At 39.6% G+C, this 23,848-nt stretch overlaps 1 protein-coding gene across 3 annotated transcripts in view; it reads right to left on the bottom strand.

Moving 5' to 3' along the window:
• Nucleotides 1–8,733: 8,733 nt before the first annotated feature.
• The window catches only part of TRIP11 (thyroid hormone receptor interactor 11), a 63,835-nt gene continuing 48,720 nt past the window's right edge, over nt 8,734–23,848 (bottom strand). For all 3 annotated transcript variants that reach the window (XM_004739044.3, XM_004739046.3, XM_004739045.3), the window contains 5 exons: nt 18,538–18,619; nt 17,606–17,720; nt 17,010–17,126; nt 14,891–15,035; nt 8,734–12,179 (listed from right to left, as the gene is read on the bottom strand). In XM_004739044.3, coding sequence (XP_004739101.1) covers nt 11,959–12,179; nt 14,891–15,035; nt 17,010–17,126; nt 17,606–17,720; nt 18,538–18,619 — 680 coding nt within the window. In that variant the 3' untranslated portion in view covers nt 8,734–11,958. The remainder of the gene's footprint in view (nt 12,180–14,890; nt 15,036–17,009; nt 17,127–17,605; nt 17,721–18,537; nt 18,620–23,848) is intronic.

Below are 23,848 nucleotides of genomic sequence, written 5' to 3'. Positions count from 1 at the left end.
AAGGAGAGTTTTAAATGACTTAGTCCAGATACCTCACTCAGAGTATCAACTTTCTTGAAGGAAAAGGAGGGAGAGAAAAATCAATATACCTGTTTTCTAAAAATTGAGCGAACTGAGGATCTTGAAACCAAAACTGCCCAGGGACCCATCTTGGACCAGACATTGTTTCTATTCTAAAACTCCAAGGTTGGAAGAGGGGAGAGAGGGTTGCTTGAAAGTCTTGGTCTTTGTCTTGGTTTCACCATCTACCTACTGGGTGACCTTGGGGGAGTCACTTAACCTCTTCACATCTCGGTTTCCTCATCTTCAAAAGAGACGTAATATTTACCCCTCCGAGTTGTGAGAATAAAATAAAAGTTGGTTATCCTCATGACTGTCACTGCACCCTATACAATCTCCTCCAAGATATCTCTAGTAACCAGCGAATTATCCACTTCCACGGACAAAAGGGAATCATCACTTCACTAAACAGCCAGGGTCACCATTGTTAGAAAGTTCTGTCTTGAGTTGAGCCCACATCTCCTTTCCTATGTGCTGCTCCCCTCTGCAGCCCTGGCCTACTCCCCCTTCTACATGGCTTCCAGCTTCCTTTTCGGGAAAACAGCTCCCCCTCCTGGCAGTGCTAGTGTCCTCTTCCCCAGGAGCAGCAGCCCTCGTTCTTTCAAGGGCGCCTCCTCCCACGTCACGTGACTCTGCTGCCACCGCCCAGTCTCCTCCTCCGCGGCTGCGTCAGCCTCTTGGTCCATACTGATTGGGCATGGGCAGAAACAACCCGTGGTACAGGCTAACACCCTCTCCTTCGTCCTGTGTTTGGACTGCGGATCCTCCTTCATGGAGAGCGAGGTCTTCCATGTGTTCCTCTTAAACTGTCATCCATTGTCCAAGATCTTTTCCAACATGAACTTTACTGAGTAAAATATGAAGTGTCACCCCCAGCTTCGACAACTAGGCGTCTGCTGACCGTGACTTCTTTGACTTTGTCAGAGTTATCAATAAAACACTAAGACTCGTGCTGGAGTGATGTGCTCTGTCCAAGTTGGCCCAGATTTGAAGAAAGAGAACTGTCTTCAACATTTTGAGGCAACTGCTGATTGTCTAACTTGGGGTGCCACCACCAACTTTTCCCACTCAGCGTACATGTCCCCATCCATGAAGACTTGGTAAGAGGCTTTGTCATCAAACACATCAAAACACATGTTATCTATAGCATTTCCCAATCCAGCAATTATGTTTTAAAAAAAGGGAATGGAGTTTGCTGAGCATGAACTACTAAGGGGAATCTTGCTGGCTCCTTAGGGACCATCACTTCCCTAAGTGTTTTCCTTTTTTTAGTTGCTACATCCCGAATCCCAACATCTGCCCCTCCTGCCATCATCAGAATCAAATACAATCAAAGTTATGACACAACTACACAAAATGTACATGGTAGTGAGCCTCTAAGAGTTTATCATCTACTGAATGGGACCTTCCTGGCTCAGGAAAGCTCAAGTCCTCACTGTGCCATAGGTTGGAACACAGATGGGCTGTTTTCTGTTTGTTTGCTTGTTGGTTTTTTTTTTTTTAAGATGATATTCAAATGGGGGGGGATTCACAAAATTATACATTTAATGATACATTTTGACTGTTAATCTGTTTAATGTTTTACTGTCCAAAAATAATTACATCACAGTGCCTTTCTGAATGCAAAGGCAAAACAGGGAAGACAATGTTATTGAATGTCTAGATCATGCTAGACTCCACACAAATCCTCTTCTATGACCACCATAGAAACCATAGGAACCACCTATGAAAACCCTCCATTCTGCAGATGAAGACAAGACCCAAAGGGATTAGGGCCTTGCAGACAATAAAACCAAACAAACAAATTCCAGCCCAAACCAAGTCTGTTTGGCTCTAGTTTCCTCATGCTTTTCAGTTATCAAGATTTGCTTTCTCTGACTTGCTGGTTACATGGCTGGTTTGTTCCTAGCTCCCCGCAAATGCTCCAGAACTCCATGGGTCCTCCCATTATTACCTTCTCTTCTTATTTTCGTAACATGAACAAAGCCTTTCACTTCTTATATTATCCAAAGTTGGCCCCAAAAGGTCAGAAAACTTAAATAACTGACAGTGCCCAAGTAAGGCACTGGGCTGTGTCTTCCCAACCTGGGGAAGGGGGAAACTTCTATTGTCCAGATGTTCTGTGGATCCTGCTCTCCCCCTCCTCCTCTCTCTCTAGCTCGTCAGTGAGCCCATGTGTCAGCCACCTCCTCACCACCTACTCCCACCTTGGCTATCAGACCTCTGGCCATGCCCCACCATTCACTCAAAATGGTACTTCCTAAGTTTTCCAGTGATCCCAGGGCCAAATGCAATGACTTTTCCTCTGCTCCTAACTGTTCTCTGTCCCTTTGAAAAATTTGACCATTAATGACCCATCTTCTCCTCTATTGGGTTTCAAGTTATCCTGGTTTTCCCACTATGACCCTGACTGCATTTTCTCCAGCCCCCGTTCTCTCTCTCTCCACTCATGAAAGGGTCTCCCAAAGTTAGATCCAGACTCAGTAGTCTTTCCTACTACCCTCGTGGGCATAGTCACTGGTTCCAGAGCTGTTAATGGGACATAGGTCTCATAAACAGTCAGTTATGCTGATAACTCTTGAATAAAGTCCTCTCACCATCCCTAGCTTCTCTCTTACTCATGTTCAACTTCTTATGGGCTCCTTCCCCCAAATCCATTTCTCCTCTTGACTTATCACGCACCACATCAAGGAAATGAGTTCACTGTGAACTAATAAGTCAAAAGGACTCTATAGACTAGTGGTAGTTTTTAGTTTGCGGTTGTTGGTGGTGGTGGTTTGTGTTGATTTTTTTTTTTAATAGAGATACCGCAACGTGTTCTCACATCACACTCTGTAGGATGGTGGTCTAGGGCTACTCTGGCAGCTGTATCCCTTTAAGGTATCAAAGATTCAGGCTCCATCTCTCTTGCTGCTTGGCAATCTCTAGAGTGTTGACTTCCTTCGACTTGGTCCAAAATGGCGCACCACCACCACCACCAAACTCACGTTTCAGGAAGTAGTATAGAAGCTGATAGTAGACCCAGCTGCAAGGGACACTGGGAGATATAGCCTGTGTCCTGAGAGATCATGAACCGACTTACCTAAGACTCTGGAGTTCTCTTGCTGTGACCGCAGAGAATGGACATCCGAGGATAAGCAGCTGCCTCAGCTGGAAACCCTAAGGAGCCTCAGTTGTGTCTCTACTTCCCTTGACTTGTTTCTATTTCTATAGTAAAGATAGTTCTCCATTGTCATTCATGTTACAGTTTCCTCAGTTTGTCTTTTGCCTTTTCATCTCACAAAATTTTTGAAACATGTACCTTTTACATTTTTATGTATTTGGATGTCTTAATCCCATCCTTCACGGTTGCTGCCCTCGGCGTCATGCTTATGCTGAGCATACAGTGAACTTTAGAAATATTGGTTCTGGGACGCCTGAGTTGCTCAGTGGGTTAACGGTCTGCCTGCAGCTCGGGTCATGGTCCCAGGGTCCTGGGATTGAGTTCCACATCCGACTCCTTGCTCACTGGAGAGTCAGCTTCTCCCTCTGCCCGCTGCTCCCCGTGCTTGCGCTCTCGCTCTCTCTCTCTCTCTGATAAATAGATAAATTCTTTAAAGAAAGAAAGAAAGAAAGAAAAATCTTGGTTCTGTTTCTCTGGAGAACCCTGAAAAATATAGGACCCTAAGTACATCTTTAACCTTGTTGAGCTTCAGGTTTTCAGCTATAAAATGGGGGCAAAAATAACCACATGATGCTGCAATAAAGATAGAATTCTGTTCATAAAGTATCTGGAAGGTGCCAACACACAGGAGGCCTTCAATAAAGGTTTGGAACTTCTTCCCCAACTCTCTCTCTCAATAGGGCCATTAAGTTTGCATTGACCACGGGAGGGCACAAAGAGTTCCCCCACCAGTCTTGAGGATATTAAAAAGGACATTGCCTGGAGGAGGGGACCGAGTCCTAAAACTCTTAAATCGTTTATTGTAACCCCTTAATTTTACAAATGTGAAAACAAAAGCCCAGAGCACCTCATTTACCCAGGATCAGAGGATTAGGGGCATAACAAAAATTGAAACCCAGATTTTCAGGGTTTCTTCCCTGATGACGATGGGTCTCTAACTGTACTTTAACCAACTTGTTCAAAGACATTAGAATTTTCTGCACATGCTTGGAATTCTCAGGAAATTCAGCAAATTGTGAAAACACCTGGGCTTTTCTTATGGATTATTTTAACTGGCTGTGGTTTTAACATATAACCACATGTAAAATATGGGATCTCTGCTATAAAAGACTTCAGGCAAGCCACACCCTTTGTCATGGGGCCCCAGAGCTGCACCCCCAAAAAAACAGCTAATGGCACTTGTCTATTTGCCATCTCTATTTCGTTTTTGTGTCTGTTTTAGACACTTTATATGGATTGAGGTTAGGGCAAACTTAATATGACTTTATGATGGCATGATTTTCCAATTATCTCATTTCCTATTCACAATCCACGTAAGATTAGCAGTTCCCAAATTCCTCAATTAATCAGACCAATAAAATCAACACCCTCAAAAATTAGAGGGAATGATATAATCTGTCAACTTTGAATTTTGCCGAAGTAAAATTAAAAATTTACACTATTATATATGTCATCATATTGCACAAAAGAAAGGACTTTTAACAGCAAACATAGGACAGAATTTGCAAGTCTTCCTATACATCCAGATGGGATGACAAATTTTTCTTAAGCTTATTTGAGAGAGAGGGAGGGGGAGACAGTGTGAGCAGGGGCAGCAGAAGGGGGAGAAGTGGGTTCCCGAGTGATCAGGGAGCCCGATGCAGGGCTTGATCCCAGGACCTTGAGGTCATGACTTAAACTGAAGGCAGACGGACGCTTGACTCACTGAGCCACCCAGGCACCCCTGGAATGGCAAATTTTAACAGTGCACCTTGGAGAATTCAAGAAGGGAATTATCATGCATTATTTTATCTCTGTTGTCCTCCAAAAAGCAACAAAATTGACTCCTTACTTGTTAAGCAGTTTCAAGATGTGCAACTGTGAAAAAGCTTTCAAAATAAAGAACAAGGAAGAAGGGGCGCCTGGGAGGCTCAGTGGGTTAAGCATCTGCCTCTGGCTCAGGTCATGATCCTGGGGTCCTAGGATCAAGCCCCATATTGGCTTCCTGGCAGAGCGGGGAGCCTGTTTCTCCCTCTCCTTCCACCTGCTGCTCCCCCTGCTTGTGCCCTCTGTCAAATAAGTAAACAAATAAAATCTGTGCACTTTGAACATACTTTAAGTTCTGTCCTTGCCATCCTGTCTTGGAAGATTTTGTGGACTAATCCAACAATCGGGCCCACACAGTTTCTTCTGATGCCTTTTTCCCTGAAACTGGGTTATACTTTCTTCTTTGTCTCACAATTTTCTTCTTGAAATCTGGACAACCTGGATTATACTGGAGCAACTATGGTATTCCGATGTATTGTTCTGATTTTTTTTTTTTTAAAAACCTAATTTTATTTGAACTGAGGAAACTGGTCTCCCCCATGGGAGAATGCAGCTGCTGGTGTCTCTGCTGTTTTCATATTTATTTATTTATTTGTTTGTTTGTTTATTTATTTTTTAATCTTGTGCTCTGGCGTCCCACAGGTTGCTCCTGCATGACCTACGTGGCCGGGCGCAGATTGGGAAATGCTCTGAGGCCAGTCCTTCCATGGCTTTCTCGGTTCTAGTCTCCCCGCTGCCTTCCCACAGGGCGGCCCCTCGCCCTATCCGGAACTGCGATCTCAAGACAAACAGAGCTGACTTTTCTCCACGTTTGCTTCCAAGTTCAGCACTTTCAACCAACAAAGTCAAAGTCTGTGCAGAGTCCACACCCCTACCAGCAGGCCGCCCCCTTGGGCAACAAAGCTCCTGGTTTGCATAATTAGCTTTCGCAGCTTTCCTGATGAGCTTGGTGCTAGGAAAACTGGGAGGTTTGGGGGAGCCCCAGGCAGGAAGGCCTACAGACTCCAGTGGTTCTTATCTGAAGCTCTAGATGTTTTTCAAAAATCAACAATTTTCAGTTTCTTGCCTGCCTCTGGTCAATTACCAGGACCTCAAATGGTTGTTTTTTGACCATTTTGGTTTCCTACTTTTTTTTTCTTTCCAGGGAATGGGCTGACCTTGTCCCACTGCTATACCAGATGTTTCTAAATATCCTTGTCTCTTCTTATGTGTTTGAAATATTTCTCTCTCTCACACACACACACACACGTATACATTAAATGATGACAGCAGAAAATTATTTTTCACCAAGGAAAACTAATGTCCTGGGGCAGGGGGGAGGTGGTGAGCAGGGGAATAGAAGTGACAAGTCTTCTAAAAACAGAAATGTTCATTTCTCAAGTAGCAGTTCTGTGGATAATTGATTTTTACCATCATCAATATTTTTCAGCACAGAAGCTAAAGTTGGCAAGGGCAAGCCTAGGGAGAGGGGCCCCGGTTGAACACGTGCATCTCGGCTGCGTCTAGTAATACAGCTACACGTGGGGTGGTAAATGCTTGAGGGAGAGGACTTTGAGGGGATTCCAAAAATTTCAAAAGACTACACATTCCAAGTAAGTTTTCCAAAAATAAAAAATTACCTCATTAGTCTAGAACTTGTAACTCCATCTCCATCACCCTCTTTATTCACGGGGAGTGCCTGCAAATCCCCTTTTTTAAAGGGATTAATGTGTTAACTCACAGATGACAGCATGGGTTCCTTAGACACACCTCGATGGAAGGAGCTGCGCAGAAAACCTGAAGCAAATATTTATGACTTTTCCAAGTCTTTTCTTGAAAGGAAAGCATGTTTCCCTTCAGTCTGGGATAGACTGTCCTTTGGTAAGTGTTTGCATTTGCCCGGGGTCAAGAAGGGCTTGAGGCTGATTCCCCATTGCTAGAGGGAAGTGTCTCACAACACAAGGCCCTTCAGCATTATTTTTTTAAGCATTTTATTTTTAAAGTCATATCTCCACCCAGAGAAGAGCTCAAACGCATGACCCAGAGATCAAGAATCAAACGTTCCCCAGACTGAGGTGGCCGGGCATCCCCAAATGCCACATGTTTTAGAAAAAAATCATGTTGCTTATATTTCTAACAGACCAAAGATAACTAGGAAACAACCCCACCAAACTCTTACATTAAGTTAATTGTGTTTTTAATCGAGATTTAATTTCTGAGGGTCAAAGGATGCTGGAGCTGAACACAAGAGGACTCTTGTGAAAACAGTCACAGATGAAAATGATCTCAGTTATGGTATCAAGATAGAGCAAATCATTCATTTCTTAACCCCAAGTGGCCTGAAAGACCAATGCACAGGAAGAACCAAGGCAGAAAACCAGTTAAGGGGTCAAATATTTGCCTTAAGTTTTTCTTTATTTACATTCTTGCATTTTTATCTCCAAGACAAATACTGTTGTAATTATAATGGGTGATTAATTCACTGGATTTATTATGGCAAAGGCATGCTGTAAACCATTCCGCTATATCCTATATTCACATGACCTAAGTCCTAAGGACAGGAAAACAAGGTTCAGGTTCAGTGTCATCGAATTAAGTTCCCACAACTTCCCTCCACCCCACTCCACCTGCCATCTGCCTTCTCTTTCCTCACTCCTGTCCCAAGAGAGGCAGCCTCCCTCTCTCAGGCCAACCCTCCGCGTTCCACTTCTATCAGTTCCCCCTTCCCAAGAAGTCTCTCCATGGTCTTCAGCCTGTTGGTCTGGGCTAAGCTGTGTCCTCCCAGGAGCACTCACACAGGCTTCAGCCTCCCAGTCTAACATGACTTTCCCTCCACCCCACTCATCTACTCATGTTCCCTTTCTCCCTCGTAGTCTGACTTCTCAAAGAGTCGCCTACAAACACATCTTTACTTGCTCATCACCGACCCAACCCACTTGACAATTATGGCTTCTGCTTCCGCCATTCCATGAACGTGGCTCAAGCTCAAAGCAACAACTTACTGGCCCCTAAATCCAATGGATTCTTCTTAAAACCTACCTTGCAGGGCAACAAGCACTTCGCACTTTTGACCTCTTCCTTCCTTCCTGAAACAACCCTTGGTCTTCAGTAACACCCTCACCTGACATTCTTACCCACTTTTTGGCAGTAATAATCACAACCTCTAAAATCTGTGTAGAACTATCGGCTTTATAAGTAAAGCATTCCCACAAGTGGTACATTTACTCTTTTAATATTGTGAATAAATGTGTCATCTGACCATTTACTATGTGGGTGTTCAATGATGAAAATCAGTCCCATCGACATTTTTGTTAAAAGTCACAGAGAAAGGATCAGTCAAAATCAGTACTCCAACTCCCAGCTTTAAAAACCATACTCCTTCCAATACTACCATCACATGCGCTGTTAAAAATACTCAAGTTCCACATCTCAGAAAAGATGAAGACATAACTGAGATTATCTTGCTGAAAAACCAAGAGCCCAATGATGCATACTACCTCCAAAAGAAAATTAAAAGGCTGCATAAAATCTCTCAGATCCTCTTTTCATGCAAAATCTTCGGTATCTATTAAATTATTCATACTTAACATTTCCAAGGCTCACACAGCATCCTAAGGCAACATCCGGTGAGCGCCTGAAGAAATTAGTTTCCATAGTCCATCAACTGCTGCTACAAACAACATGTGTAAGTCATTTCTCCCCCTTCTAAAGAAAAAGTCAGCAGCTGTTTGCTAAAAAAATTTTTTATTGTGGATAAAGACATTGCCAACTTACATATATCATTTTTATTTGGAGTATTTTTTTTTTTTTAACCTTGCAGTGCTCCTGAGAAATTCAGAAATGCATTGACTTTAGCTCTATAAAACACAGCCCAGTATTAAGGTTGGGTTGTAAATTCCCCACATTTAGGTATTTCCCTAAAAACCAAAGGACAACTTATCAAGTTTAATTAGAGAAACCTTAATAAGTTAAAAAGTAAAGACTGGCAAATAATCACAAATGTCAGAACATTAAAATACCATTACTTTTTCCATAGGAATATATAAAATAAATTATCAGTTATACTTGATATTTACAATATTCAATTTTTGTGGATGGAAGACATTTTAAATACTGATATATGAAAAACTTTATTGGCTTGAAAAATCAGATTCAAATGCTTTAAGTCTGACACATACTGGCACTCCCCCACTAAATCTTATCACTCCCCTAACCTTGAAGATGAAGTTTGTTTTCCATCTACTGATGGGGTAAGTATTTTGAGTCTTTTTGCCCTTTGCAATTAACCATTCAAAGGTTAAAATAAATGAGAGGCTTTATTTGCAGAGGATAGTTAATATTTTAATTGGCTGGTTTTCAGAAAGTCATTCCTTTTCCCCCACGTTTTTCTTATTTTGGTTTTGTTTCCTTTTTTTGTTTTCTTTGAAAAATTGATAATGCCAGGGACTAAAACTCAACCAACCATGATACAGGATTATATTAAAATCAAATTCAATGACTGGATGGCTTTTCTACTATATTATAGCAGTTGAAAACCATTAGGAATGTTGTGAAAAACTGGCAGCTAAAGCAAAATTCAACCACAAAGTTTAGAGAGAAGTAAACAGTAAAAGTACTGTAGTTAAAATATTGCAGTAAAAATACCGTTTGCCAGGTCCTATTGCTAACATAACAATTATATGCTTCATCACTGCATGGTTACTGAAGATTCCTTGAGCAGATGTCTCATCTCTGACACAACTTGGTTTCAGAAAAGTAGATGAGTTATGCCTGGTTTAGATCAACAAACACTTGGTGTGCATACCAGTGAGCTATAGTTTCAGCTATGATACAACTGAAACATTAGGTACCACAGCTTGAGGACAAGGTCACATACTTATTTAAATAGCAGCCATGAAAGGACAGGCTGTGATATTTAGATATGCAATCCACCCATAACAGCTTTCAAACTTACATGAAACTATGGTGGGGGAGGGCAGGAAGGAGATGCTCAAAATGTCCTCAATGGCCTTTAAAATACGATGATATGCTACACTTAAGTATGTAGCATACATCTCCTTTTCAAATTAAAAGAAACTTTTAAATTTCTTCAAATTAAAATGAAACTTTTTTTGCATGTTCTCTTCAAAATGATCATGTGTCTTTTTTTTTTTTCCCAACTTAGAAACTTTTATTTTAGATGCTCCACACTGAAATGAAACTTTAATGGCAAGCAGCGCATAATTTAGGATGGCCAGTGAAAGCGTCTTTGGAAGGATCATATAAAACTTAAGGGTAATAATTTCATAGAGAAATAATAATGGGCAAAACAGACAATGAGGCAGTTTGACAGTTCTAATATAGAACCTGTACAACAATTTCCTTTAAAGTGGACTGAACAAAGAACAGCGATATATATAAATACATTAGCTCGGGAGACAGGTGATGCTGAGGCAGCGACATCTTGGTTACTGAACATTTCAGAAAAAACGAGCTTTACCTATCCATACATGAAGACTTCTAATCCCCCAATCTAAATACAGTAGACAGTTACAACAAAATTTACAAATAAACAAATTGAGTCCTGGTCGGGACCAGGCCTATTTACATATTTGGATTAGTATTATTTTCACCTTTCCTTGTTATACAGATGTTTCTGTTTTCAAGGCATACTGAAATTTACAAAATTCGCATAAATGTACAACTCTCAACGACTAATAAAAACACGAACATCCTGATAAAATGAAGTTCCAGGTAAAGATTTTTTAGGATGGGTTTGTGAAAAATTAAAGTACTACTCCCTTCTCTTAGGTTGCGAACACCCAGTGCTGGTGGGGTTGACGTCATTACCCTCAGTGACCACGAGGATGAGAATGGGGGACTCCTGGATCGACAAACCTCTTCCACCCCACCCCAGACAGAGGCAGGGAGTCTCCGGTTCAGTGATATTGCTAACTGTAGGTACGAGAGCACAGCTGTTTTTGACTTAACACGTTTAAAAGCTGTGCGCACGTGTGTGAGCAAACGGTTTTGAGATGATACCTTTAAAAAGATACCTTGGCCCTTTAAACTAAATCACATCCCCACCGGATGTACTCAACGTTGAAAAGAACAAATGACTATACACGTAACAATGAGGATGGGTCTCCAGGGAATTACATTGAGCGAAAAAAGCCCCTCACAAAGGTTACATGCTGCCTGAGTGCATTTACGCAGCACTCTTGAGATGACCCAATTGCGGAGCTGGAGAGCAGTCAGTGTTTGCCGGAGTCAGGCAGGTACGGGCAGGAAGGAGGAGCAGGGCAGCTCCAAGGCTTGATGAAACTGCTGGGTATCTGCATGGGCACCGCAGCACTGATCACATCAATCCACGCATGTGATATAACCGCAAAGAACCAAACACACGCACATTCCACCTCAGGACACCTGTGATCTCCCTGGGACAACCCTGCTGTTGGCCTGTCTACACCAAGTCCTCTCAGGAGGGCTTAAGGGGGGAAAAAAAAATGACCCATATATACTTCAGATCAATTGTTTGCACTATACAGATAAGCCACTACTATTATTTTCTCCTTTTTGTAAATTTCTTGATTATCTTTAAAAGATAGCCACATGACTCTAGCTTAAATGAGCTTGAAAATCAGAGATAAAGAGCTGATATATAGCTACTACAAATTTTTATCTTTATATTTTTCTTATTTTTTATAAATTAAGATGAAAGATCAAATGTTTCTAGCTTAAATTAGGTCAAATCAGAGAAGGAAAAAAGCATGTAATATAGCAAACACTTCCTCCTGTGACACCTGCAATTTCTAAACGCAAGAAGAATATTTTTATTAAGTTTAGAGAATATACAACTGCAAACAAATACATGACTTTTTCTGAAAGGCCACTTCGTGAGAGAGTACATACATATAGTGTTTGCGGTTTCTTTAAAGTGCTTTGTATGTTATCTCTGGCTTGGGAATCACCTATTGCTTTAAAAGGTCTTTCAACACAACTCCGGCGCTGTTGTCAGGTGACACTGGCAAAGGTGTAAATGTGGGCAACACATCTGAGATGGGTTTCAAAAGAAGATGCCCGGGCCCACCGGGTCCAAGTCCAGCTGGGTTAATGAGAGGCACAGCCGCAGAGCGGGGAGCCAAGAACGGATTCACGTCTGTTCTTCTACCAGATCTGGATTCTGTGGTATCTAGACGATAAAATGCAAGTTATTCAGTCTCCTATACATTATCAATTAACACTATACATGTGTTTTAGGTTCCTAGATTTGGCCCCCAAATAAATTTAATTCCTATGCTGCTGGGTCTGGACCCCCTAAGCAGGGTCTGTAACATAAAAAGGGTTAAAAAAGACAAGACAGGAAGCGAGAGGAATGGAGAAAGAACGGGAGGGACGAAGAGCTGTATGCACACTAACGCTTTATTAAACACATTAATATTATTTGATACTCAAATACCAGTTATATAACTGATTGAACTTCACTTATTTTAATGACGGCTTTTCAGGTGCTGTTTTCTACGTTACAATGTCAATTTTCTAACTACTCACCTGAAAGACTGAAGGACTTGAAAACTCCTTTTCCCCCAATAATTATGAGGGCCATGAAAAACACTGGCACCAATCCACAGTGATAAAAATCAAGTTTAATATTTATTTAACCAAAGAAAAAACTGATCCTTTTTTAGAAGTTTGAAACAATTCTCTGTTAGATTATTTCTCTATCAAGTTATGCTGAAACTCATTTTTTTATTGGAATAGGTATTTGTTAATGCTCTAATGTCCTGGTGGTTAGAATTCTGCTTTATTACCCAAGACGACTAACTCCCTAAGACACAAGTACCACCAAAAATTTAAAAAAGAAAAAAAAAAGCTTCTAAAACAAAGAAAGCACTGAGACAAATTCATCTAATCAACTTAACGTTGAGCACTCGGGGTTCCCAAGCTTTCCTTCCCTCTAAATGGTAACTTTCCAAACTCTGGAAAAGCTTCCAGTACTCCTCAGTAAGCTCTGACCCTTGCCACACGCTTCCAAGTCCAGGTTTAAAGACTAAGTTCATTTGGTGCTGCTGTTGTTTTTTAATGTAAATCCTGTACCAGCTGCTCCGAACATCACTGGCTTTTGTCTCTGATCATTCCAAACCACGGTGGGCACATGTCTTGATAAGAGGAAGAGAAAAGGAACGAAGAGAGGGAAGAAGCGGAAGGTATGGAGGGGGAGGGAGGACAGGGAGTAGGAGACGTTACCATAATGAGTTTTGGAATTCACCTGAAGATGCTATGACCTGGTGTAGCAAGAAAAAAATGTGGTTTTGTTTGTTTGTTATTAAAGACTTTATTTATTTATCTGACACAGAGAGAGAGTATAAGCAGGAGGAGTGCCAGAGGGAGAGGGAGAAGCAGGTTCCCCGCTAAGCAAGGAACCTGATGTGGGGCTCAATCCCAGGACCCTGAGATCATGACCTGAGCAGAATGTAAACCCTTCACCAACTGAGCCACCCAGGCACCCCAAGAATAAAGTGTTTTTAGTATATAGTCTATAGCTGTTAGAGAAAGTGAAGAGCTTTTATTGAATTTAGGAGCCAAATCTTTTATCAAAACAAATTTTGCCATTTTTCTTTATATAAACGTTCAGGAAAATAGAAATATTCAGCTAAATTAGACTTTAAGAGAGTTTTTTAAAATTCTGAAATATAAATTCTTTAATATTTTATCCAAATTTAAGTATCTGATATGAGATAAGCGTAAGAGTATATAACACACCTTTATAGTCCAACTAGTAAAGATTTTAGTCTGTATTAAAATACAAAGATTTCAAATAAAAGAGAGACTTTCTAATAATGTTTATTGTTTAATGGATTATACTTCCTTTTCAACTCAAGAAAAGTCACTGCATGTCTATAATATAGGGGACGTAATTCCCTTGTAAGGCCCTTATAACCTAGTGAGATAGAAAACCATACATACAGATCCCAGAACAACGAAACCATTTGCTTCCAGGCAAGTATAAGGTGTAAGAATGCATCAATATATTCTTGGATGTCTAAGCCAGTTTACTAAACTGCTCTTGTAATTATTACTAACATACCAAGGTTTGGTTATTGAATGTAACACTTAGATGTTCACAGGGAAAAAAACCTTTCTCTAACTATAAACTACACTTTTTTTTTTTGAGGGTAATTTGCCGTTATATTTTAATTCTTAAGAAATGTCTACATGTAGGTATTATACTTTCAGAAATCTATCTTAAGGGAAACATTAATGATGTGTGCAAAAATTTATCAAGGATGTTCATCACAGCAATACTTTTAACAGAGAGGGGCGCCTGGGTGGCTCAGTGGGTTAAAGCCTCTGCCTTCGGCTCAGGTCAGGATCCCAGGGTCCTAGGATCGAGCCCCACATCGGGCTCTCTGCTCAGCAGGGAGCCTGTCTCCCTCCCTCTCTGCCTGCCTCTCTGCCTTTTTGTGATCTTTATCAAATAAATAAAATCTTAAAAAAAATTTATAACAGAAACTGACACAATCTGAACATAAACTATACTTCCAACTCTAATTTAGCAATAAGCACCATTAATTAGTATGAGAGAAAAACAGGTGACCAAGCAAAGGTATACTGGTTCACCAGCACTTCCAAGAATAATTCCAAGTGGCTTATGTAGAGAGAAGAATTATTCTAATATACAAAGGAAAAATATTTCATATTGTCTAGGTTAATCTAAGCTAATTAAATATCAGATTGCTACAGAATATATGAAGCCAAAATCTAATGCTTTATTGGAATTTTGGAAGAAGTCACTGCACATTTTCAAAAACACTAAAAATTTAGTTAAGATCACTGCAAAACAATCATAAATTAAACATTCAACTTTTTTAAATTATAGAAAAAGTAAGTATCTGGTCTTACCTTTAAAGCTTTCTGGTACATTTGTAACTGCTGTTCTCCTTCCTGGTGAATCCAGAGGTTTCATATCATGGACAGAAAGCTTTGGTGGTGGAACAGATGGATGAGATTCTGTTTCCAGAAATTTAACAAAAAGTTCTGAAAAAGACTAAAGAAATATTTGGGTTATTTTAGGCAGATATTAAATTATACTCACTACAACCAAGAAAATGTAGCAACTCTAAATATAAAAAAACTAATCATGCCTTCTGAATCATTTCTTTATAATTAAGCTTTATGAACCATGGAAACTACTAGTGCTTTAGTTAAGTTTATCCACTAAAACCTTCAGCAATATAATCAGTATTGTTTGATGACAACATTTCTTACAGAACTTAGTCATAATTAGCTACCCAAGGAAACTGAGATTTCTTGCCATCAATGGCACTTAGGACATCCAAATCTTAAATCATTTTAGTAACTGTTTACGTGGACATGAAACACAATATAAAAAACAAGTATTAAACAGTAATACTTGGTCAATGAATACAGCAAAAACTCACCAATTATCAGATTAAAATAATGTAGTATAAAAGATTTTATTTTTAAGAAATCTCTACACCCAACATGGGGCACAAACCCACAACCCCTGTTCCACCAACTAAGCCAGTCAGACACCCCTAGAACTTTCCTTTAAAGTAAGTTTCATGCCATCTGATTTAAAATAAGGTATATTTTTAATCTTCAAACAGCCCTGGGTATGTTACCTAGCCTCAGTTTCTTCTTTATTAAAAAACAAAGTAGGGGAGCCTGGCTGGCTCAATTATTGAGCATCTGCCTTCAGCTCGGGTCATGGTCCCAGGGTCCTGGGATCGAGCCTCACATCAGGCTCCATGCTCCGCGGGAGGCCTGCTTCTCCCTCTCACATTCCCCCTGCTTGTGTTCCCTCTCTCGCTATATCTCTCTGTGTCAAATAAATAATAAAATCTTTAAAACAAAAACAGAAAACAAAGTAAAATAAAGAAGCAAACTCCATATTCTAATTCACAGAGCTACTCAATTTATTTTAAGTTTTTTAGTTTTTAAGTAATTTCTATGCCCAACATGGAGCTTGAACTCACAACCCCGAGATCAAGAGTCACATGTCCTTCCGACTGAGCCACCCAGGTGCCCCCAAGCTTACTCAATGTATTACTATTCATTCAGACTACCAGGCACTGTGTGTTCATGTTTATTAACTGCCTCCTCCTGCCAGGATCTAAGTTTGTTGAGGGCAGGCACTTTGTCTTCTGGTTTGCTGCTGCATCCCCAAAGTTGAGAACAGTCTGGTATACAGCAGGTGCTCAGTAAGTGCTCAATGACCAGACACACACATGCATAAAGAAAACCTCCTTCGTTAAGAATCTCATAATAATTTAGTAGTAAGATAAATGACTCTGTGCCTATAGCAGCATGATCAAATATAAAAGTACCTAATACTGTGAAAAACAAAAGTACTGTATAAATAAAAAGCTAGAATAAAACATAAATGCAATAAAATATTTAAACTGGCTTATTGGGGCACCTGGGAAGCTCAGTCAGTTAAGCATCTGCTTTTGGCTCAGGTCATGATCCCAGGGTCCTGGGATCACGCCCTGTCCTGGGCTCCCTGCTCAGTGGGGGGCCTGCTCCTCCCTCTCTCTGCTGCTCCCCTTGCTTGTATTCTCTGTCAATATCTAAGTAAAATCCTTAAAAATAAATAAACAGGGACACCTGAGTGCCTCAGAGGGTTGAGCCTCTGCCTTCAGCTCAAGTCATGATCTCGGGGTCCTGGGATCGAGACCCACATCGGGCTCTCTGCTCAGCGGGGAGCCTGCTCCCCCCCCCCGCTCTCTGCCTGCCTCTCTGCCTACTTGTGATTTCTCTATCAAATAAATAAATAATGTTAATAAATAAATAAATATATTGCACTGTAATTAATTAATAAACGGGCTTATTATCCTTAAGACAATCACCTCTCTGGATCTCAGTTTCCACAACCCCAAAATAAAAGGGCTGTATAATAAAAAAAAAATCTAAAAAAGAAATCTGATTTTTGCAAATGCATGTGACGCACAATCATTTTACCACTCCTATTTGGGGCAAGAATAAAACTGTCTCTTACGCTATTAAGCACAGATTGTTGATTTGGTCTCAGAGGCGTGTTGGGGACACTTTTTGATCCTCCTCCAAGCCACCCAGTCATCCACCTGGTAACACCACCTTGACCTTCGTGAAGCAACTGAAAGATTATTTTAAAACAGGAAAATATTATCAATACAAGCAAAGAAAAAAAATAAGAACTACTTTTACTTGATTTCAGTGGTAGCACACTATGCTTTTCAAGCCCAATTCCTAGTAAATGTCTCCTACTGAGAGAGGCTATAAATACAATAAAATGTCATCCCAAGCACTAAATCAGAGTTGAAGACTGTCATGTCTCCAAATGTCAGCATTTTGATAGGAGAGGTGGTTTATAAGTGACAAAGCTAGTATTACACAAGTTGAACAAATCCACCTCTTCACTATATGAAGATATATATCCGTATATCCATATCCACAGTCACTATATCCATATTCCTCACCAGTATGAACTGGTCCATTTCCACTTTACTAAGAAAATGGAAAAGCTGTATAATATAGAGTAAAAGGAGACAATTTTATGGGATGCCATAGTTGAGTTATAAACACATTCAGGATGGATTTCCATCGTTTAGTTACCTGCTCCATTTCCTCCCTCTTGATACCCAGGATGCTTCCCATTAACCGTAGCACCTCGTGGCGCTGATGTTTGGGCGTGTGGAAATGTCCGATGAAGAGGTTTCTCATTAGGACTCTGTGAAAATAAAGAACAGCTCAGGATAACTCAACGGTTATCCCAGTTACCCCCGTATTTAGTGTAAACCACAATAAACATTAAATATATAGGTATTTAATTATACTTTAAAAAGTTACCAAAAAACACTAAACAACAAAATATTTTGGAATACTTAAAAAGAAAACCTCTTGACAACTTTAAACAAAGACATTTCAAACAATCTAAAAATGCGTACCTTTTACAACATCAGTTATCGCCCACTCATTTTCTCCCATCGAATCGACCACCTGAGACAGTGCTCAGTGACACTCAGTGTCTGTCTGGCTTCTGCCTTAAGACACTCCCGATGTCTCCCTCCTCGCCTCGAATGGTGAGGAGAGCACTCGTCCTTCACTACAAGTATGCTCACAGTTCCCCACTCACATTTATTACAAATTTGCTAGTAATATCTAAATCTTTAAAATATTAATGATATGTTACATATACACCTAGGTTCCAGACCTAATACACTGAAGCAAGGTACGTTATTGAAGGACAGCAAGAGGGAGCTAGAAAGACTGCTAAGAATAAAAGTTTTTATTTCAGGTACTTCCTAGCATGGTGATGTTTTAATTCTTCCGTATGGTTTTAAGAAAAAGAATTTGAGCTGGGAAAAATCCATTTAAAAAATCGAGAGAAGTTATTCTACAGACTCCTCATGAAAACGACCTACATCTCATCACCATACAAGAAAAGGCTTTTAAAAACTTAATCGCATATAAACATCTACATGTAGCCGCTGTTTTTCCTGTAAAGGTAGTCTCCATAAAATACATAAAAGTTAAAAAGAGCATACTTGTCCACTTTTCCTTCTGTACTGTTTACTAAGTTCATCAATTTCTTTTGTACATCATCCAGCATTTCTTGTCGGAGTTCATCTGTTTTAAAACATGTGAATAAAAATAATCATTAACTGATTAAAATAGCCTGGATGAATATACAATGAGATTTATAACATCTTCACCTCAAATTTTGAATATGTACACTTACTCTAATTAGTAATATTTAATGACTTCCATCTCTTCTTTGGTTCAGGAACTGCTTTCTGGTATAGAAATTACCCAACAGCCAGAGTACGCTTTTATTCACAGTTTATCCCCAATAAAGTATTCAATTCTTTAACAGAAAATTTAAACACCAAAAACAGGTTTTCATTCTCTTCAGAAACTTAAAAGCAAAAAAGAGATTTTTCACCACTGCTTCCTTGCATAAAACATTTCCAGAGCCTCTCTTTAATGGGGGAGAAATGGAAAGGACAATTTTAGATTTTCCTTTTTCCATTTTCCTGGCTGGACTCTGGTTTTTGGTGAGCAAAGAAGAGTATTTAATATAACTAAGAGCATGGCTCCGGATGCAGCTCAGAGGACAAAGTATTCTGAGGTATACAGGTTGTAAAACCCAATTCAGATCACTGGTTCTAACATACTAATCAAGATAACTGTAACTTTTATGATTAATTCAGAAGAATGTTGGACTACTTCATTTTATAATTCTTATTTAAAGAAGCAGCAAAATCTGTAAAATCTTGTTGGAACAGCTGGAATCCAAGCAGTGTTACAGGCACAGTCTAGAATTACAACAGGAGATACCCTGTTCATAAATCCGACCATGCCACAGGGCCAACTATTCCCAGACAAAGGAACTCTCAGCCAGACCCATGGAGTTTTGGTACCTGTCACCTCAGAAATGGATAATTTGAGCTGAAGTAAATGCTTATCCAAGCTAGATTACAAATTTGGTTCTGAAAGAAGAGAGGAGATTGCTCTGCAGCAGAGCTCTACTTCTCAAATCAAGAAATACTCCAATCCAAACACTAGACTCTGACCTCTTTCCACAAAACTGACTTTGAATTATGCTGCATTTTACTGGTGGTAGCTGGATACAAGTCCCCTTGTCAGATACAGGACTCACAAATATTTTCTCCCATTCCTGGGTTGTCATTTTGCTTTCCTGATGTTATCCTTTGAAGTACAAGTTTTTAATTTTGATGAAGTTCAACTTTTTTCTTTTGTTACCTATGTTTTCAGAGTCACATTCAACATCACAAAGATCTATTCCTGTGTGTTCTTCTAAGATTTTTTTATAAATATAACTCTAAAATGCAGGTCTATGATACATTTTGAGTTAATTTACACACACAGTATAAGGGAAGGGATCAGTTTTGTTCTTGGGCATGTAAGACACCCAGCTGTTGCAGCACCACGTTTTGAAAAAAACTCTTCTTTTGGCATCTTTGTTGAAAACCAACTGATCAGACATATATGGTTTATTTCTGGACTCTCAATTCCTACTACAAGACTTCTGCATATGTTTTTTCTTCTACCTGAAAAGCTCTTTTCCATCAGGACACTTATTAACTCCTATTCACCTTCACATCTAAGTTCTTAGGTCACTTCCTCAAAGTTTTCTCGGAACCCTACAGATTAGCCAGGTCCCCCTTGCACAATGCCTACTATTCTGTTAAAGTACTAAACGTATATACAAAAATGTCCAGTTTAACGGTTTGCAATGACTTGTGGTTCTTCTAGATTGCAAAAATCTGAATTGCAAAATGTAATTCATTTATAGGCTAACTTTACCAAAATAGAGATGGTTGCCATAACCATATTATAAAAGCAAGGTTTGTGTTCGGAAAATCTACTACAAACGTTTCCTTTCCTGTCTTTCCAGTAAGGAATTTAAGCTTGGACATTAAAAAGAGAGAGAGAGAGAGAGAAAACAAGATTACTATAAAATCTGAGTCAGTAAAAGACATTTTAGATTCTTAACATGCACGTATATACTATGAACACATGCTGCTATCTGGGCCCTTTCTATTACTACATTCTGAATGTAAGTAGAATTCTCAACTATTCGGAGGAAGAACAGCAAGTAAATTAATCTCTTGTCGATGTTCTCAATTAACCATCCCACTCATGGACTACAGGAAGAGCCAGAGTAACAATGGGCAGAGTCTTCTGTTTCATCCTCCCCCACCATGGAAAGGTAGCAGAGGAACAGAGGTCAAATTTACCTCCACTTTCCCTTCCTCTCAGATCTCCATTTACTTTCTTCCCAAATTAATGATTTTTTATATTGATTATATATTAAAATAATAATATTCTGAGCTATATAAAATGTGACTAAGATTAACTTCAATTGCTTTAACATGGCTACTAAACATGTGGCTTGCATTATATTTTTATTGGATAGCACTGCTTTGGAGCATAACCAGAATGTAACCACTATAATATACTGTCTCTTATTTAAAAAAGAAAGATAAAACTGAATGATAGACATCTTCAGAGTATAATTGACAGAGCAAAGAGTTGATTTTGCTCTGATTAAAATTTTAATAAAATAATCTAGAAGAGCTTAATTTTTCTCTATAAAAACAGATCAAGAAATCTATCTTGGGACGCCTGGGTGGCTCAGTTGGTTAAGCAGCTGCCTTCGGCTCAGGTCATGATTCCAGCGTCCTGGGATCAAGTCCCACATCGGGCTCCTTGCTCTGCAGGGAGCCTGCTTCTCCCTCTGCCTCTGCCTGCCATTCTGTCTGCCTGTGCTTGCTCTCTCTCCCTCTCTCTCTCTGACAAATAAATAAAAAAAATTCTAAAAAAAAAAAAATCTATCTTATTAAAGTTCAAATCAAGGGGCACCTGGGTTGCTCAGTCAGTTAAGCATCTGACTCTAGATTTTGGCTCAGGTCATGATCCTGGGATGGTGGGACAAAGTCCAGCATCAGGCTCTGCACTCAGCAGGGGGTTTGCTTGAGATTCTCTCACTTTGCCCCCACCCCCGCCATTCCCCCCTCTCTTCTCTCTCACACAAAATAAATAAATAAATCTTTAATAAAAATTAAGTTGGGGCACCTGGATGGCTCAGTAATCTGCCTTTGGTTCAGGGCGCAACCCTAAGCTCCCGAGCCCTGCATCGGGCTCCCTGCTCAGCGAGGAGCCTGCTTCTCCCTCTCCTGCTCCCCCTGCCTATGTTCTCTCTCTGTCAAATAAATAAAATCTTAAAAAAAATAAAATAAATAAAGTTCAAGTCGAAGATATTTTCTTGATGAAAAAAAAAAATCTCTGTTCTGAAAGGTAAGATCAAAACATCCTAATGGCCAAAATAATAGGGTAAAAATTTCTTAAACTCATCAGAATACAAGTTAGTCCTAAACTAATGTGATAGAAAACTGATAACTCTGCATATCCCTGAAGGCATGCAGAGGGCTGTTTCAAATTCAAGTAGTAGTTTAAACACATTCTGATATTAAAGTCTACAAAAAAACCCTCAGAATTTGGAGGGAAGGCTTGGAAGAATGGTACTAACTAGGAAAGGCTTAGAAAAGAAAGTCAAATTCTGACTTCGAAGGTCCCTATGGACTTCTCTTTTTCTCTAGGCACCCTGATTTTCCTCCCATCAGAGATTCTGAATATTTCTCCACAAAAACCGAACACTAATTCAAACCACAATTTGAAATCAGAACTGTATTTATATGGGCAGACAAAATAACGGTTATTCAGAAATGCATTTTTAGCCAAATATAATATCCCTGTGAAATAATCTAACATGCCAAAATAATTCTCTGGAAGTTAAAAAAAGAAAATAAAAGGCAGGGGGATATGCTTTAAAGTTGAGCAATAAAGCAACTGAGATTTAGTCTAGTTTAGGGGAAGGGTTACCCTAAATATATACCATCCTAAAGCCTGCCATATGACAGCCTCTTCTCCATAATGCCCCGAGAGGACACCGTGGTCCTCACCATGTGATTTAAAATCAAAACTGAACATGAAACATACTGACTATAACAAATAAGTCCATCATAACTTTACATTTTGTGATTAGTAACACTGCACTATAATACTGTCTTTAGAGCACATCGTAAAATTAAGTCACACTCCTTACAAAGTCATCTGGCTGTTGCATGACTTAGCTCCCTTGGACAAGACTCAAGTCAGATTTATTTAACAGTCATCTGACAGAGAAAAGAAAGGTGATTGGAACAGGACTTGAGGGTCAGAAGACCTGCATATGAATCACGGTCCTCTCACCAGGGCCAGATGCTGTTGCCTATTTTGTAAAATATGCATGCTTAATCTCCAAGGATTTTGAATCTACTGATTAAATGCGACTTTTCTAAACAGTGAAGTGCTATATTAAGCGTTAGTACTCACTCATCTGATTTCTTAAAATAACTAAAGAATTCACTCTTTAACCTACCCCTGACCAATACAATTATGCTATCACTTGAGTTAATATTAACACTGATAATTCTGCCTCCATTTTGTCTTGTCCTCTTTATTAACCAAGAAGCCAAGAGAAGGAAGAAAAGAAGTTAGAAAGATGATTTCATTTATAGATATGTTGGTAAATTAACTGGGTCTAGTGTCTTATCTGCACTAGCTATCTAAAAAATCAACATGAATCTTAATACATTAAATCTAATATAAAGAAATTTAGCGTCTTTATATAATTAAATATAATCAAAACAAGGTTTAGAAATTAGATGATCTTTTTATCACAGAATTTCAACTTCTACAAGATCAACTTCTTTATAAACACCAAATAATTTTTTTTTTTAAAGATTCCACTTATTTATTTGACAGAGAAAGAAAGCACAAGTAGGCAGAGAGGCAGGCAGAGGGAGAGGGAGTAGCAGGCACCCCGCCAAGCGGAGAACCTAACGCAGGGCTCGATCCCAGGACCCCAAGACCACAACCCGAGCTGAAGGCAGAGGCCCAACCCACTGAGCCACCCAGGTGCTCCCAAAGAATACTCTTTAAAGGCATCTTATATTTAACATTTGAAGTTAAGACATACTGGCATCTGCTTTGTCTTTTAACTCAATTCTTTTCAACCGTATCATAGAATTTTAAGGCCTAGAGTACATGGTGAATGCTTTCTCATTCGTAACTGTAATTATTAATTGATGAGCGAAAGTAATTTTTGAAATTCCACTTCCTAGCAATGACATCACATGAAAAGACTTTATTAATACAATATAAACTCATTAATTTGAACTTCACTAGGTCAGATCTGTGACTCCATGAAAAAAGCAACACTGGGGTGCCTGGGTGGCTCCAGGGGTTAAAGCCTCTGCCTTCGGCTCAGGCCATGGTCCCAGGGTCCTG

This window comes from Mustela putorius, unplaced genomic scaffold, assembly GCF_011764305.1.
Source record: "Mustela putorius furo isolate JIRA1106 unplaced genomic scaffold, ASM1176430v1.1 tig00000129_pilon_pilon_pilon, whole genome shotgun sequence".
NCBI lineage: Eukaryota > Metazoa > Chordata > Mammalia > Carnivora > Mustelidae > Mustela > Mustela putorius.
This window is presented reverse-complemented; position numbering and strand designations above follow the sequence as displayed.